Below are 1,195 nucleotides of genomic sequence, written 5' to 3' on the forward strand. Positions count from 1 at the left end.
GTCAGGAGATGCTGGTGATGATGCTGCTGGTGATGCTAGTGATGCTGCTGCTGCTGCTGCTGGTGATGCTGGTCAGGAGATGCTGGTGATCATGATGCTGGTGATGCTGGTGATGATGATGCTGCTGCTGGTGATGCTGGTGATGATGATGATGCTGGTGATGCTGGTGATGATGATGCTGGTGATGTTGGTGATGATGATGCTGGTGATGCTGGTGATGATGATGATGCTGGTGATGCTGGTGATCATGATGATGCTGGTGATGATGATGATGGTGATGCTGGTGATGATGACGCTGGTGATGCTGGTGATGGTGATGCTGGTGATGCTGGTGATGATGGTGATGATGGTGATGCTGGTGATGCTGGTGATGATGGTGATGATGGTGATGCTGGTGATGCTGGTGATGATGATGCTGCTGCTGGTGATGATGATGTTGGTGATGATGATGCTGGTGATGCTGGTGATGATGGTGATGATGGTGATGCTGGTGATGGTGATGCTGGTGATGCTGGTGATGATGATGCTGTTGCTGGTGATGCTGGTGATGATGATGATGCTGCTGCTGGTGATGATGATGTTGGTGATGATGATGCTGGTGATGCTGGTGATGATGATGATGTTGGTGATGTTGGTGATGATGATGCTGCTGCTGGTGATGATGATGTTGGTGATGATGATGCTGGTGATGCTGGTGATGATGATGATGTTGGTGATGTTGGTGATGTTGCTGCTGCTGCTGGTGATGCTGGTGATGATGATGATGTTGGTGATGTTGGTGATGATGATGCTGCTGCTGCTGGTGATGCTGGTGATGATGATGATGTTGGTGATGTTGGTGATGATGATGCTGCTGCTGCTGGTGATGATGGTGATGCTGGTGATGCTGCTTCTGGTGCTGATGCTGGTGATGCTGGTGCCGAGGCTGGCGATGCTGGTGCTGATGCTGGTGATGCTGGTGATGACATTGACGCTAATAAAGTTAGTGGTGATGCTGTAGGTGGTGATGGCACAGAAGGAGAAGAATCTTTGATCAGTATACAGTAGGTGCTCAATAAACAGGTTCCCTTCTAACTTTGTATAAAGCTCTTTTTCCTTCCTCTTAAAACATGGTGCTGAGAAACAACCAAGCTCCCTGGATATAGCTATGCCTGGAAGTATTCGGCAAGGGCATCGCAGTGGAGCAGAGCCAGGG

At 49.3% G+C, this 1,195-nt stretch overlaps 1 protein-coding gene across 1 annotated transcript; it reads right to left on the reverse strand.

Moving 5' to 3' along the window:
• Positions 1-506: 506 nt before the first annotated feature.
• On the reverse strand, positions 507-968 carry LOC103583577 (putative protein TPRXL; the record flags this gene model as incomplete). Its single annotated transcript, XM_008564854.1, has 2 exons — positions 786-968; positions 507-641 (listed from the first exon to the last, which is right to left on the reverse strand). Coding segments are annotated over exons 1-2 (318 nt in total), but the record flags the coding sequence as incomplete, so codon positions are not given.
• Positions 969-1,195: the final 227 nt, after the last annotated feature.

The sequence above is a fragment of the Galeopterus variegatus genome, unplaced genomic scaffold (genome assembly GCF_000696425.1).
Source record: "Galeopterus variegatus unplaced genomic scaffold, G_variegatus-3.0.2 Scaffold24518, whole genome shotgun sequence".
In the NCBI taxonomy this organism is placed as follows: domain Eukaryota; kingdom Metazoa; phylum Chordata; class Mammalia; order Dermoptera; family Cynocephalidae; genus Galeopterus; species Galeopterus variegatus.